This window comes from Salmo trutta, chromosome 19 (genome assembly GCF_901001165.1).
Source record: "Salmo trutta chromosome 19, fSalTru1.1, whole genome shotgun sequence".
NCBI lineage: Eukaryota > Metazoa > Chordata > Actinopteri > Salmoniformes > Salmonidae > Salmo > Salmo trutta.
In genome coordinates this window covers 53,956,564-53,971,013 of record NC_042975.1, presented here as the reverse complement: position 1 = coordinate 53,971,013, position 14,450 = coordinate 53,956,564, and the positions used below count along the sequence as shown (strand labels likewise).

The window sequence follows — 14,450 nt, the reverse complement described above, 5'->3', positions numbered from 1 at the left end:
ACAAATTATCTTTTAGTTACAACACTCTTACGATCTGAGTTGTATTACACGTGTGTTATCTATCCCACATCGACTCACACACAGAAGACAAGCAAGCGTTTATGACACCGGATGGTACGTAAGATTGCAGTTTACGAGGTTTTTCTTCAACGTTGGGCAACATTTGACAATTTACGCACGGTAACGGTCCATATCTAGCTAACAATTCAATATTTCTACTCGTTTTCTTTTGCTTTGTTTGTATAATTGAATGTGCTAATTTGACAATGTGATTGCGGGGAGGACCGCGTAACAGTCTAGAACCGATACTGTACATCAAAATATTGTACATCTCAATAAAGTTTATTTTTTCAAACCCACCCCAAAAACTGTCATGGCGACGCCCAGAGTAGACGACTGGAGTTGGTTTCTTGCATTAGCACTCGGCGTTTCTTTCCTGAAATGTATTTTGATAAACACATAGTAAGTGGAAACATTCAAATAATTTATAATAGATTTCTAAACATGTATATTTCAACGTATCTTATCTGTTTCACTTCATTGGTTAGTTGTGCCGCTGGCTAGCGTTAGCTTGATAACTGCGTTGGCAGCTTTGCCACTGTATTGAAAAAGTTATTCAACCATACACGTTTACACACATAACTAACTATAAATAAGTGTTTAGGGCATTTATTCTGATCAGGAAAATGTGTCATAAGAGCATCAAACCTCCTAACTACACTGTCCTATAATTATCTGTGTAACGTGTTTTTTAACAGTGAGGTACATTGTGTTGTGTCGTTGACTATGACCGTGTTTTCTGGATATTTCAGTCATTCCACAGATTTTGAGGTTCACAGGAACTGGCTCGCCATCACTCACAGCTTTCCTGTGTCAAAATGGTACCATGAGGTTTGTACATGCATGCATGCATACATACATACAAACAAATCATGTATTATGCATGTATGAAAGTGTGTCACTCACCCCTTAAGTGCTATTTCTAGCTACAAATCCTATAGCTAAATCATTATTTTACGCCAGATAGCGTGATGAATTCACACGGAGATTGAGGGAAGAGTGATGCCACCTGTCGGCAATGTTCCCTCTAAAATATCATTAGTCGAGGTAATTGACGTAATATGTACATGTTGGCAGTGGTGGAATCAACGCAATATTAGCCACTTTCTCATAAATAGACATGTACAATGCGGGCCGATTGAGGCTACTCTATGGCAGATGATTACACAGGCTGCTTTATATAATTAACATTTCATTCTTTATTTTTTCCATATTTTCTCATTGTTTCTGTGATCAAAAAATACAATTAACATTTAAATTATTTAAGATTCCTGTTTAAGTAGTATAGTATTTTGATACTTTGTGGATGGAGCCTCCAGAGTGGTGCAGTGGTCTAAGACGCTGCATCAATGCATTCGGAAGAGGGCCGCTTCAGGGCCAAGAACAACATTGGTCATCATGCTCAGACTTTAAACATAATGCAACATACCAAAACTCTGCAAAACTAACTAAGCAAGAGATTTTGTTGTAGGCAGAACGCTTTGGAGGAGGATTCTATAGCATTGACAGGCATGACTCAGGCCTGTACTCTACATAGACCAGTGCGCCATAACCAATCAGAGCTGCAGTAGGCCTATATGCAAATAGACCATTGCCATAATGCATCTGTGCCATTCACTTTGAACTGGAATGTGTTTACTGCATAAGTAGTCGTGAGTAGATTAGTTTGTTTTGAGATCAAAGCAAGAGCTGCATGTAGCCACGTGTGCGCGTTTGTTCATATCCTTTGCTAGTTAGTGAGTTATTAGCCCAGTTATAGATAAGTTGTAGTAAGCAATGGGGGAGTGATTGCGTCTTACAAGAGCACAAAATGTGTACATTTCTAGACATCTTTGAAAAGCGAATCAGGCAAAGAGCTTTTTTTTGTCTTAAAGAGGCAGTGTTGTATTTTGAGACAGGCATGAATAAGCTAAGTAGCCAATAAGCAGAGGGTAGCATCATTTGTCTGATTCACTGTAATAATGGTATGGGAATAATGCATTTTATTTTGTAAAGTGGTTTCTTGAATGAAACAACACAACAACATTGTCAATCACCTCCTTGTCTGAAGAACAAGTGGATTAACAGGTTAATGTCAAGCCCTGCATGTTTTTTTCAAAAGTTTCATGGAAAGTAGGCCTACGTTGAACACCATACATTGGCCACTGTAGGCTGAATGATAGAACAGCTATTTCCATGTAATGGAATGCATTTTCTCTATTGTTTCTGATGGTAGGCCACTCTGGTAGGCCTACATTATGATCATACCCAGGAGCCTACTTGACCACTTTCTGAAACTGTAACTTAAAGTGGGTACAGCTTCAGTGTTCACAGTAAACGCACGCTGGAAGATGCACAGAATTTTCACAATGTTCAAGTTTGCGCTCATCAGACCTGAAATTTGCTCACTGCCCCCACAAAATAGAGGGAGCATTGCCTGTCGGAAGTCAAATTTCACCTATAGAATAGAAATGTTTATGACTGTGTGTTTGTCTTTCTGTGTAGAACACCTCAGAGTGGACCCTGGACTACCCTCCTTTGTTTGCCTGGTTTGAGTATGGCCTGTCCCACGTGGCTCAGCACTTTGACAAGGAGATGCTGGTGGTGCAGAATCTCAACTACACCAGTCCTGCTACCGTCCTTTTCCAGAGGCTCTCTGTCATCGTGACGGACATGGTCTTCATTTACGCTGTCAAAGAGTGAGTGTTTTCTCCAGGGGAAAGGGAGAAGCTAAAGAATTGCAAATAAATATGTTTTACGCATGGAGGATGCCTTAAGTATTAAAGTATCATAAATAGACATGTACTTCATTGGTCGTCATGCTCAGACTTTTAAGGTATAAGGCAGCTGTGTTTATCTTTTCTGGGTAGCAATTAAGTGCTTTCTGTGATTGTTTTCAATTGAAATGGTCAAAAATAAACAAAAATATCTTCTTAGCAGAAAGCATTTTCAAAAGCAATCATTTTGCTAGGACTGTCTGGGAGTAGTCTGATTGACGTAGAGTCCTGCATCGGGTTTGATACACATGATTTTCCTGCAGTTGAGCTGCAAATAAATCAGCTGGCAGGTGGAATGAAAACATTATTTCAACTCGCAGGTCGGCTTGCGATTCAGAACAATTATATTGCAGTTCAGAAATGTTTTAAATGAAGATAATATTATGTTACAAACCCAGGAGCTTGTTGTGTTTTCCATTAGGCTTTGTGAGCGGTGAGGCAGCTATGGCCTAGGCTACCAGCCACCCAGCAAGAGAGTGGAGCAGGGAACTGTCCATTAGTAGGCTATTTGTGTGGTTCTGAAACATTCCTAATATGTCCACCTGCAGAGCTTATGTTCCCTTCCACCACATGACAATACATTGGAAAGTTTATTTTTCCAGGCTCTTAGCTCAAGTGAAAATAGCTAATGTAAGGAGAAATAAAAAAGATTATGATGGCGAGATGCACAGCACCTGTTTCCACGATGGTGTGAGGGAAATCCCCAGTTTGGAAGGATTTTGGAGTCATTGTGGACAAGGAGGACAACAACCCGGTAGATGGATACACAGCCTGCAAAAGTGCAAGCAGATATTTGTTTACAATAATTCAGTTAATTATTATTTCAGGCTTTCCTTCATTTAAACCATAAGCAGGCCATATAAAGCTTAAACCTGTGTCGGTTAGTAAAAAAGTTTGAGTAGACAATAGCCTACTAAATAAATGTTGGCTATTTTTGCAGTCTATAGCCTATTGGATTCTGGAATAGGCTAATAAATTAATGTTATTTGGCGGGCCACCGATCGGTTCTCGGAACAATTCTATGTGGGTGGGTCAGGTTGCGGAGAAAAATCTAATGACAAACCATCTAACTACTTAGGTAAACATATGAATTACCTGTTGCGCATCGTTCGGCGCAGGTGTTGGTAACTGGTTCGCCATACACCTGCGCCGAACGTTGTGCAACAGGTAATTCATATGTTTACCTAAGTAGTTAGATGGTTTGTCATTAAATGTATTAGATAGACATGCTTCTGATATCCGTACATTATTGACCCGTGACTGACAATTTTGAAGTACGTTAGCAAAACCCTAAACGAGGTGACGTCTGACCGTCTACTTAAGTTGGCAATATAAAAAAAAAGTCTCATGTTCATTGATTGGGTTAAGACGAACCGTCACTCCAAAACTAGCTGACCAATGGAGACGCATTGTCTACGCCTTCTTCTAAACCCTGCCCTTCACGGGAAAATAATGCCAAAACTCGCAATCGAAAAGACTGGCAGTGAAAGCAAAGAAACAGACATTGATAGCAAAGATACGAGTAGCGAAACCAAAAGTTAGTGCATACAGAAATGTATTCAATAGGATTGGTTGCTGGGAAAGTTTCACCGAAAACGATTTTTGTATTCATTTTCAAATATATGTTTTAATCATTTGTCAGAGTTTTGCACTGGCTTTAAAATTATTTGCTTACAAGTTTTGGTTTTGATGTCTTATTTTTGTTTACAATTCTATACATTTTGCTTTCAATTGTTTGGTTTTTTATTTCAACAGCCAACATCCACCCGTCCTCAAAAATATAATGGTTACATTCAACTTTATTTTTCATGTTCACAATTTATTTTATTTTGAATTCAATTCATATTGACCCCATAAACGTGACACGCAATTTTTCAAGTCTACTGGATTCTGCTCCGACTTGGGTGTCTGTTAGTGGGGAGAGAGTACTTGTCCCCCTAGATATTGCGTGTTTTGGGTGTTGGTATCGTTTGTGTTTGCTAAAAGCTAACTACTTCTCTGCTTGTGTAGCTAATTCTTCTTTGCTTAGGTAGGATTTGTGTTTGCCAAAAGCCTACCTCTTCTGCTCTGCTTGTGTAGCCAGTGCTTCCTTAAGATGACCCGTGGTAAGAGTATGTTCAAAAAGGCTAACCAGTCAGATTTGAACCTCCGACCATGCCATAGGGCATGTAGTTTCACAATGAAAATGTAAAGATACTCACAAGTGCTGTCCTGTTTGCCGGGGGTGGAAGCACCCTCAGGCTGCCTTGGCTAGGACCAGCTCGTGTGACCCGTGTCACCGGCTGAGTTCAGACTGTTTTATGCTGACTTCTTAGGAAGGTTTACTGGAGAAGGGCATCTCTTTGAAAAGAACGGTGTTACTGAGGCTGCCGGAGACGGGTCGGAGTTGTTCCCCGCCTGTCATGCGAGGGACTTGGAATCTCTGCTTCCCTGAAGGTTTTCGGGAACCGCATTCTGGAAAGGATGTGGTACTGTATCTCTGACTGGTTCCGAGAAAGAGATGGATGAGCTAGCTCCGGCAGCTTTATATCTATGCCACGGCTATCGCGCTGGGCTTACAGAGCAGCAACCCGGCGCTATGGCTTTCCTCCTGGGTAAAGTTTTACAACCTGTGATGACTGCGGTAGAGCTTGACTCTCAGTTTTTTTTTTTTACCTGGAATAACTCGCATTCAGCCAAGTTGTATGAAAGTGGAACTGTTTTATTGGAGGCGCGTCTAGTTTGCATGCCGTTATGGGAAGCTAGCTAGCCACCTCATCTCGGAGGGTAATCTTAGTCGTTCGCTTACGAATAGAGCACGGCTGGTTTCGGTGGACCAGTGTCATAAATAGCCTACCGGAGCGGGGTGAATGTGTTTTGGGCAAACCAATTTCGCCAAAGGACTGCACAGAGAGGCTGCAGCGTACATGCACATTAAACTCAGCAAAAAAATAAACGTCCTATCACTGTCAACTGCGTTTATTTTCAGCAAACTTAACATGTGTAAATATTTGTATGAACATAACAAGATTCAACAACTGAGACATCCACAGGCATGTGACTAACAGAAATGAAATAATGTGTCCCTAAACAAGGGGGGGGGGTCAAAATCAAAAGTAACAGTCAGTATCTGGTGTGGCCACCAGCTGCATTAAGTACTGCAGTGCAACTCCTCATGGACTGCACCAGATTTGCCAGTTCTTGCTGTGAGATGTTACCCCACTCATCCACCAAGGCACCTGCAAGTTCCCGGACATTTCTGGGGGGAATGGCCCTAGCCCTCACCCTCCGATCCAACAGGTCCCAGACGTGCTCAATAGGATTGAGATCCGGGCTCTTCGCTGGCCATGGCAGAACACTGACATTCCTGTCTTGCAGGAAATCACGTACAGAATGAGCAGTATGGCTGGTGGCATTGTCATGCTGGAGGGTCATGTCAGGATGAGTTTGCAGGAAGGGTACCACATGAGGGAGGAGGATGTCTTCCCTGTAACGCACAGCGTTTAGATTGCCTGCAATGACAACAAGCTCAGTCCGATGATGCTGTGACACGCCGCCCCAGACCATGACGGACCCTCCACTTCCAAATCGATCCTGCTCCAGAGTACAGGCCTCGGTTAAACGTTTTTTCCTTTGACGCTAAACGAGTCCGACCATCACCCCTGGTGAGACAAAACCGCGACTCGACTCGTCAGTGAAGAGCACTTTTTGCCAGTCCTGTCTGGTCCAGCGACTGTGGGTTTGTGCCCATAGGCGACGTTGTTGCCAGTGATGTCTGGTGAGGACCTGCCTTACAACAGGCCTACAAGCCCTTAGTCCAGCCTCTCTCAGCCTATTGTGAACAGTCTGACCACTGATGGAGGGATTGTGCATTCCTGGTGTAACTCGGACAGTTGTTCTTGCCATCCTGTACCTGTCCCGCAGGTGTGATGTTCAGATGTACCAATCCTGTGCAGGTGTTGTTACACGTGGTCTGCCACTGCGAGGACGATCAGCTGTCCGTCCTGTCTCCCTGTAGCGCTGTCTTAGGCGTCTCACAGTACGGACATTGCAATTTATTGCCCTGGCCACATCTGCAGTCCTCATGCATCCTTGCAGCATGCCTGAGGCACGTTCACGCAGATGAGCAGGGACCCTGTGCATCTTTCTTTTGGTGTTTTTCAAAGTCAGTAGAAAGGCTTCTTTTAGTGTCCTAAGTTTTCATAATTGTGACCTTAATTGCCTACCGTCTGTAAGCTGTTAGTGTCTTAACGACCGTTCCACAGGTGCATGTTCATTAATTGTTTATGGTTCATTGAACAAGCATGGGAAACAGTGTTTTAAATTAAGATCTGTGAAGTTATTTTAATTTTTACAAATTATCTTTGGTCCTGAAAAAGGGACGTTTCTTTTTTTGCTGAGTTTACTTGAAATCATTGGCCACTTTAATAAATGGAACACTAGTCAGTCACTTTAAATAATCACTTTAATGTCTGTTTATCTTGCATTACTCATCTCATATGTATATACTGTATTCTATTATATCTACTGTATCTTAGTCTATACCGCTCTGACATTGCCCGTCCATATATTTATATTTTCTTAATTCCATTCTTTTACTTAGATTTGTGTGTATTGGGTATATGTTGTGAAATTGTTAGATATTGCTGCCCTGTTGGAACTAGAAGCACAAGCATTTCGCTACACCAGCAATAACATCTGCTAAATACGTGTATGTGACAAATACAATTTGATTTGTCTCAACTATGGAGTCCATGCAGTCTCGTTCCGAGGAAAAGCAAAAACAATAAGTAGCAGTGCTTTCTTGCTGCGTTCAAGTCATGTTGGGAACTTGTGCAATATCACCTTCCTTCTTGGAAAATTCACGTGCATGCCCGTCCAACTCTGGTTTATGACTAGGAGACTTGGGTATGATATCTGGACTCCAATCTTTTTCATATGCTGGGCTTCAATGTCATGCACCACTGAGAATAGCTGTCAATGGTGACATTGAACAATTACATTTTGTTCATTTGGTGGATACTCTTATCCAGAGGGACTTGCAGTAAGTAGTATGTACAGTGCTTTGTTAAATATTTTTTATTTAACTAGGCAAGTCAGTTAAGAACAAATTCTTATTTACAATGACGGCCTACACATGCCAAACCCTTTTACCCAAGGCCTCTCTGGTGTCCGAGGTTATCGAAAGTATGGTATCACCCATATGTGAGCATAAATCACTCTCTTCAGGCACAAGGGTGGCAGGTGTGTGAGGACATGACAAAATAACCACATTATCCCAGTCCTCAAGGTCGTGCTCAAACCCTCCAGATGACAATGTATAGTTGGTTGACCGCATGCTCCGCCCAGTGGCGGGCATTCAAGGCGTCACCGTGGGTGTGTCCTATCGCCTGTTTTGAGAGAGAAGACTTCCTCTCTTTGGGCTATTCGGGTGGCTCCCATGTCGGAAGCACAGAGTGGTTGGTACAACCTGTATTTCCGAGTTCCAAACAGCAGTGGAACGCTGTGTCCCATCCTGGACGTGTGGTTTGGACAAGCACCTCAAGGAGTGCAAGTTCAAAATGCTCACACTTCGGTGGCTAGTACAGTCGGTGCGTCCCAGCAATTGGTTTACGTACAGTGCCTTCACAAAGTATTCACACCTTTGACTTATTCCACATTTTGTTGTGTTACAGTCTTAGATGTAGATGTTTTGTCACTGGCCTACACAAAGTACCCCATGGCATCAAAGTGGAATAGTGTTTTTATACATTTTTACAAATTTGCTGAACAAGTCACAAGTTGCATGGACTCACTCTGTGTGCAATTATAGTGTTAAACATGATTTTGTAAGGACTACCTCATCTCTGTACCCCCACACATACAATCTGTAAGGTCCTTTTGTCAAGCAGTGAATATCAAACACAGATTCAACCACAAAGACCAGGGAGGTTCTCCAATGCCTCATAAAGTAGGACACCTATTGGTAGATGGGTAAAAATAAAAGCAGACATTGAATATCCCTTTGAGCATGGTGAAGTTATTAATTACACTTTGGATGGTATATCAATACACCCAGTCACTACAACGATACATGCATCCATCCTAACTCAGTTGCCGGAGAGGAAGGAAACAGCTCAGGGATTTCACCATGAGGCCAATGGTGACTTTAAAACAGTTAGAGTTTAATGGCTGGAATAGGGGAGAACTGAGGATGGATCAACAACTGCAGTTACTCCACAATGCTAACCTACAGTGGGGGGAAAAAGTATTTGATCCCCTGCTGATTTTGTACATTTGCCCACTTACAAAGAAATGATCAGTCTATAATTTTAATAGTAGGTTTATTTGAACAGTGAGAGACAGAATAACAACAAAAAAATCCAGAAAAACGCATGTCAAAAACGTTATAAAATGATTTGCATTTTAATGAGGGAAATAAGTATTTGACCCTTCTGCAAAACATGACTTACTACTTGGTGGCAAAACCCTTGTTGGCAATCACAGAGGTCAAACGGTTCTTGTAGTTGGCCACCAGGTTTGCGCACATCTCAGGAGGGATTTTGTCCCACTCCTCTTTGCAGATCTTCTCCAAGTCATTAAGTTTTCGAGGCTGACGTTTGGCAACTCCAACCTTCAGCTCCCTCCACAGATTTTCTATGGGATTAAGGTCTGGAGACTGGCCGTGAAAATACTGCCCCCTATCCATAACAAGTTAAGCACAGGAAAAATCCTAGAAGAAAATCTGGTTCAGTCTACTTTCCACCAGACACTGGGAGATAAATTCACCTTTCAGCAGAGCAATAATATAAAACACAAGGCCAAATCTACGCTGGAGTTGCTTACCAAGAAGACAGTGAATGTTCCTGAGTGGCTGAGTTACAGTTTTGACTTAAATCTGGTTTAAAATCTATGGCAAGACCTGAAAATGGTTGTCTAGCAATGATCAACAACCAATATGACAGAGCTTGAAGAATTTGTTTTAAAGAATAATGGGCAAATATTGCCCAATCCAGGTGTGGAATGCTCTTAGAGACTTACCCAGAAAGACTCACAGCTGTAATCGCGGCTAAAGGTAATTCAAACATGTACTTACTCAGGATGTTGAATGCTTACGTAATCAAGATATAGTAATTTTATTTTCATAATCGTTGACAACAAAAAAACTAAACCATTTTAATCCCACTTTGTAACACAACAAAATGTTGGAAAAGTCAAAGGGTATGAATACTTTCTGAAGGCACTGTAGATAACCATCTGGATGTATCTCGCCATTGCCATCAGTTCCTCAAGGTATCCCAGTCGCGCCTGAGGGCGTTGGCTCCTTGTTGTCGCAGAGGGTTCCCATGGGCCAGGTAGTGTCCCGCAGGGTGAGCATGACGTCGGTGGCGTACATCAACAGGCAGTCTCTCTCCTAACCCATTATATGCTCTTAGGGCGCAGTGCGCATTTCCCATCGCTCAGGGTGACATACCCTGCGGATATACTTTCCGGGGGGTGCGCATTATTGCGTGTGAATGTGCATTATCGTGTCACAGCAGGTGTCCTGTTGTTTTGGACTTGCGGTTCCTTGTGTGAGTTCTGACATTCCAGACTCCTTGTGTCTCTGTGCAAGCCTTTTTGGAACCAGTAAGGTCTATGGACTTGGGCCGCTGTGGTCGATGTTAGGTAGTGTTTTATCCGGGTTTGAGCCTTGTGCTGTCATGGGAGCGCGTGAGTACACAGTTTCCAGGTTACTGCAGGCTTCCTGTGGGTTTGAGCCTCGGGCTGCTGTGGTTCATCGACTCTGGTCGATGCTATGCAGCGTGCATGTGCGCTTTACCAAGTCACGACAGGTGTTCTGTTGTTTTGGACCGACTGAAAGGGAACATTTATGAATATACCCACTGTTCCCTGAAGGAGGGAACGAGGTATAACATATTTTGGCCCGCACCGTCAGGTGGTTCGGGCTTGCTGAAGAGCAGTACTGAATGAGGAAAGTAATGGGAGCGCTGGTGTTATAGCTAGGAAGGCGGGGCTTGCAAGGGCAGGCTCTGCATTTATTAGCCCATTGGGTATGTTTTAGTTTTCTTCAGGTGAATGTGATTGGTCGTTGACTCCCCATAGTATGTTATACCTTGTTCCCTCATTCAGGGAACAGTAGTTATATTCATAACTGTACATTATTGGCAGAGAGGAGGGCACGGTCCTTGTTATTGGTTTGATCATTTATAGCAAAACCCTGCCCATGCAAAACAAGCTGAAATTTCAGGTACTTTTCAAACAGCTCTTACACTAAAAGGGCATCATTTTCACAATTGCATAGTATTATTCCAACCTAATAGTATGGAAATATATTTAACACACAGGAAAAATCATGTTTTTGACTGCACTGCCTCTTTAAGGATTTTATTTGTTAATGTTTCTTTTTTGTGTTTTGTATATACTGTACAGTGTGTTTCAGTCCCCCATTTATAACCACTGTTTTTCTCTCTTCCTCCAGATGCTGTAGAAGTGTGAGAGAAGAGAAGGGTTCCAAGGACCTCCTGGGGCATCCATTTTTCATCCTGGCTGCTCTGCTTTTGTGGAACTTTGGCCTCCTCATCGTTGACCGTATCCTTCACTCACTACTCTGAGAGCTGGGTTGTGTTCTTTAGGCCTCCAAAATGAAAGACAACACACTGAAACATGGCAGGATTACCGAGACCTGTCCAATAAGAAACTCATATAAAACTCATGTTTTAAAACGGTGTGCCCTTATGAACATGAAAAGAAGAGAAAGGCCATCACACTGAATATGCTCCCAATTACCACCTTAATTTACTTTTTGATCCACAAGGATCTTCATCAGGTCAAAAGGTAAGACCACCAACTGCCCTAATGAACATGACCCAACTGTGTTGTCAAGGAGCTTACATTACCTAATTCATTATGGCAATTGAACTCTATAGAGCTGTAACTAAGCAGTCTAGAGAAACTAACGCTAGAAAAATAAGTGGTTAATAGGGATCACTTAATGTTGTTAGCTACCATAACAGGTATTAACCATCTAGTCTCTCAAGTCCTTAGTGTTTCCATCCAGACATTCATTTCCAGTACAATGGATTCCTGTTTGGAATACTACTGCTATCAGTGGCAAGACATTTACAGGTACTGTACCTACCCAACCATCCTTCTCCACAACACCAATGATTCCTGCTTAACTCAACCATGCTGAATCATGTGCAAAGTTAAGATCCTTTATTTAGATTAGTTTAAGAAACATGAATGGTTATGCCATTTTGTTCTTCATTTGAATGTAGTATTGATCAAATAATATTGTATTTGTCACATGCACCGAATACAAGAGGTGTAGACTTTACCGTGAAATGCTTACTATCCCAACAATGCAGAGTTAAAAAATGTGAGAAAAAAATTCACAAAAGAATAACAATAACTAGGCAATGTAGAAGGAGGATCGGTACCGAGTCAATGTGCAGGGGTACGAAGTAGTTGAGGTAATATGTACAGTGCCTTCAGAAAGTATTCACACCCTTTGACTTTTTCCACATTTTTTGTTACAGCCTGAATTAAAAATGGATTAAATTGAGATTTGTTGGTCACTGGTCTACACACAATATCCTATGTCAGAGTGGAATTAAGTTTTTCGGAAAAAAAACTTTTTTTAATTAAAAATGAAAGGCTGAAATGTCTTAAGTCAATAAGTATTCAACCCCTTTCTTATGGCAAAGGAGTCAAAATTTGCTTAACAAGTCTGTGTGCATTAATAGTGTTTAACATTATTTTTTTAATGACTACCTCATCTTTGTACCCCATGTCGTGTCTTTGGGCACCATTAAACTGAAGACCTGTTTATCAAAATAACTCCCTGTAATTATTATTACGTGATTAAACTGATTAATCGTTTAACTCTAATTAACTAGGAGATCGGGGCACCAAGGAAAATATTCAGATTACAAAGTTATCATTTTTTTACTCCTGAAAGAAACCCTGGGTGGGGGTTTTATTCAGAATGACAGAAAAAGGCTGTCTCATGACGCCAGGTCTAGTCTGTTCATGGGGGCGTGCCGATGACTTGGTAAAACTTTAAACAGAAAATACAATTCTCTCACATTAACATCTTAGCAGCGTCTCAACATATTCCAAATAGCTTTAATCTTATTAAATCATTGTATACAACCATTTAGATGCAAGTCCCATAGCTGAGGCTATTATATAAACCTTATTTTGGTAATATGGCAATATTGTCTCTAATGAGTATCACAAAATTGTACCAAGCAGACCAGTTCATAGCTGGATTCTTCACCGATCTTTTATACCTTCTCCAGAACATAAATGTCGTTCGGTTCTCCAATTCTGTGAGGTGGAAGAATCCTTTGTTCTCTCCATGAAAACACTCTGTCTTTTTATACTGGGGCCATGAGGCAGGACATTCTCCTTTGGAATTTTACGACCGCCTTCACACAGCCTTGTGTCAGAAGTATAGAGGTCGGGGGATGGTGCATAGAAAACCCAGAGGGCAACGTCATGACACCCACATATACAATTATCTGTAAGGCCCCTCAATCGAACAGTGAATTTCAAACACAGATTCAACCACAAAGACCAGGGAGGTTTTCCAATGCCTCGCAAAGAAGTGCATCTATTGGTTGATGGGTAAAAATAAAAAGCTGACATTTAATTTCCCTTTGAGCGTAGTGATGTTATTAATTACACTTTGGCTGGTGTATCAGTACACCCATTCACTCCAAAGATACATGCGTCCTTCCTAACTCAGTTGCCGGAGAGGAAGGAAACCGCTCAGGGATTTCACCATGAGGCCAATGGTGACTTTAAAACAGTTACGGAGTTTAATGTCTGTGATAGGAGAAAACTGAGGATGGATCAACAACATTGTAGTTACTCCACAATACTAACTTAATTGACAGAGTGAAAAGAAGGAAGCCTGTACAGAATAAAAATATTCCACCGGACACTGTCCTGCTGAACTCACCTTTCAGCAGGACAATAACCTAAAACACAAAGCCAAATCTACACTGGAGTTTCTTACCAAGAAGAAAATATAAGTGGTGCAGTGGTCTAAGGCACTACATCGCAGTGCTAGCTGTGTCACTAGAGATCCTGGTTGGAGTCCAAGCTCTTTCGCAGCCGGCCGCGACCGGGAGGCCCATGGGGCGGCGCACAATTGGCCCAGCATCTTCCGGGTTAGGGAGTTTGGCCGGCAGGGATGTTCTTATCCCATCACGCTCTAGCGACTCCTGTAGCAGGCCAGGTGCAATGCACGCCGACGCAGTCGCCAGGTGTACGGTTTTTCCTCCAACATATTGGTGCGTCTTGCTTCCGGGTTAAGCGGGCATTGTGTCAAGAAGCAGTGCACCTTGGCTGGGTTGTGTTTTGGAGGACGCATGGCTTTCGACCTTCGCCTCTCCCGAGTCCGTACGGGAGTTGCAGCGATGGGACAAGACTGTAACTACCAATTGGATACCACGAAATTGGGGAGAGAAGAGAAGAAAATATCAATGTTCCTGAGTAGCCGAGTTACAGTTTTGACTTGTTCTTTTTTACATTTTTACTTTATTTAACTAGGCAAGTCAGTTAAGAACAAATTCTTATTTACAATGACGGCCTACCAAAAGTCAAAAGGCCTCCTGCTGGGATTAAAAATGAAAAAGAAAAATATAGGACAAAACACACATC

At 42.0% G+C, this 14,450-nt stretch overlaps 1 protein-coding gene across 2 annotated transcripts in view; it reads left to right on the top strand.

Moving 5' to 3' along the window:
- The first annotated feature begins 31 nt into the window (after positions 1-31).
- The window catches only part of alg8 (ALG8 alpha-1,3-glucosyltransferase), a 35,596-nt gene continuing 21,177 nt past the window's right edge, over positions 32-14,450 (top strand). Inside the window, exons 1-5 of one of the 2 annotated variants that reach the window (XM_029701753.1) lie at positions 32-114; positions 813-891; positions 2,545-2,738; positions 11,257-11,366; positions 11,836-11,903. In XM_029701753.1, the coding sequence (XP_029557613.1) occupies positions 2,635-2,738; positions 11,257-11,366; positions 11,836-11,903 (282 nt within the window). In that variant the 5' untranslated portion in view covers positions 32-114; positions 813-891; positions 2,545-2,634. Of the gene's footprint in view, positions 115-254; positions 463-812; positions 892-2,544; positions 2,739-11,256; positions 11,367-11,835; positions 11,904-14,450 lie in introns of those variants that run through there. The other variant, XM_029701752.1, reaches the window with a different exon arrangement.